The sequence below is a fragment of the Colobus angolensis genome, unplaced genomic scaffold (assembly GCF_000951035.1).
Source record: "Colobus angolensis palliatus isolate OR3802 unplaced genomic scaffold, Cang.pa_1.0 Scaffold22, whole genome shotgun sequence".
NCBI lineage: Eukaryota > Metazoa > Chordata > Mammalia > Primates > Cercopithecidae > Colobus > Colobus angolensis.
Window position 1 is genome coordinate 2,015,615 of NW_012115377.1, and position 1,338 is coordinate 2,016,952.

Consider the following 1,338-nt stretch of genomic DNA (forward strand, 5'->3'; position numbering starts at 1 on the left):
AGCCTGGGCGACAGAGCGAGACTGTCTCAAAAAAAAAAACCTCACCCTTTGAAGTGTACAATTCAATGGTTTTTAGTATATTCACAAGGTTGTGCAAATACTACCTTCATCTAATTTCAGGACATTTTCGCTTTTTTGAGACAGAATCTCCCTCTGTTGCCCAGGCTGGAGTGCAGTGGCGCGATCTCGGCTCACTGCAACCTTCCTTTGCCCCTGGGGACCTTAAGTGGGTGGTGGGACAGGCAGCGAGATCCATTAGAGAACACAAGAGGCCAAGACTTGAGATAGAGTGGAGGGGGCTGGAGAATACTAGTCAGAAGTTGCTACTAGGGGCCAGGCTCGGTGGCTCACGCTTGTAATCCCAGCACTTTGGGAGGCCGGGGAGGGGAGATCACTTGAGGTCAGGAGTTCAAGACCAGTCTGGACAACATGGTGAAACCCTGTCTCTACTAAAAATACATAAAAAATTAGCCAGGTGTGATGGTAAACTCCTATAATCCCAGCTACTAGGGAGGCTGAGGCAGGAGAATCACTTGAACCCAGGAGGTGAGCCAAGATCATGCCATTGTACTCCAGCCTGGGCGACAGAGCAACACTCTTAAAAAAAAAAAAAAAACGCCATACCCATGCAGGCCCAAGAGGAGAAATCAAGGCAGGCTTCCTGGAGGAGGTGTCATTAACTCCTGAAAGCAGGTGAGGCTGGGGAAAACACTCGAAGCAGGTAGGCCCAGGAAGCATAAGTGTAGAGAGTAGCATTGGGACTCCAAGTACCCCAGGCCACCCCCCAGTCCCTCATGGGTACCTCTGGCTTGGGCGGCTCCTTCTCAGAGCCCTGGAGCTGCTTCTGGTTCCAGCTGAGCCACATCTGGTGCAGCTTCTCCTGGCCTTCCACCAGCTTCTGATCAACGCCTTGCTTGACAGTTTCCATCTGGGGCAGGGGAGAGAGAGGTGAGGGAAGGAGGCTCCCCTGGGAGAGGCGGGATTCCAGAGGGAACCCAGGGAATCCTTCCATCATCTGACTTACATGATGGTCTAGAAAAGAGAAAGGGAGGGAGGAAGGGTTTCCTGGGAGGGAGGAAGGGTTTCCTGGCTACGGTGAGCTCTGGGGCCTTTGGTTTAATCACTGACATACTCATGCTCTCTGTGCTTGGTGGAAAGAGTGGCCGCGCCTCCCCTGGAGCTCCTCCCATTGCGTCAATTTCTCCTGCGCTTGCGAGGGAGCCTGGACACGTGGCTGGCTTTGGCCAATGGGAGATGAGCAGACGGAACTAGCAAAGGTTTAACAAGTGTTTGTAGGCCCGGCGCGGTGGCTCACGCCTGTAATCCCAGCACTTTGGG

At 53.2% G+C, this 1,338-nt stretch overlaps 1 protein-coding gene across 3 annotated transcripts in view; it reads right to left on the reverse strand.

Moving 5' to 3' along the window:
- Positions 1-1,338, reverse strand: part of PLIN3 (perilipin 3) — a 51,142-nt gene that overhangs the window by 5,834 nt on the left and 43,970 nt on the right. For all 3 annotated transcript variants that reach the window (XM_011943477.1, XM_011943476.1, XM_011943475.1), the window contains one exon: positions 803-928. In XM_011943477.1, the coding sequence (XP_011798867.1) occupies positions 803-928 (126 nt within the window). The remainder of the gene's footprint in view (positions 1-802; positions 929-1,338) is intronic.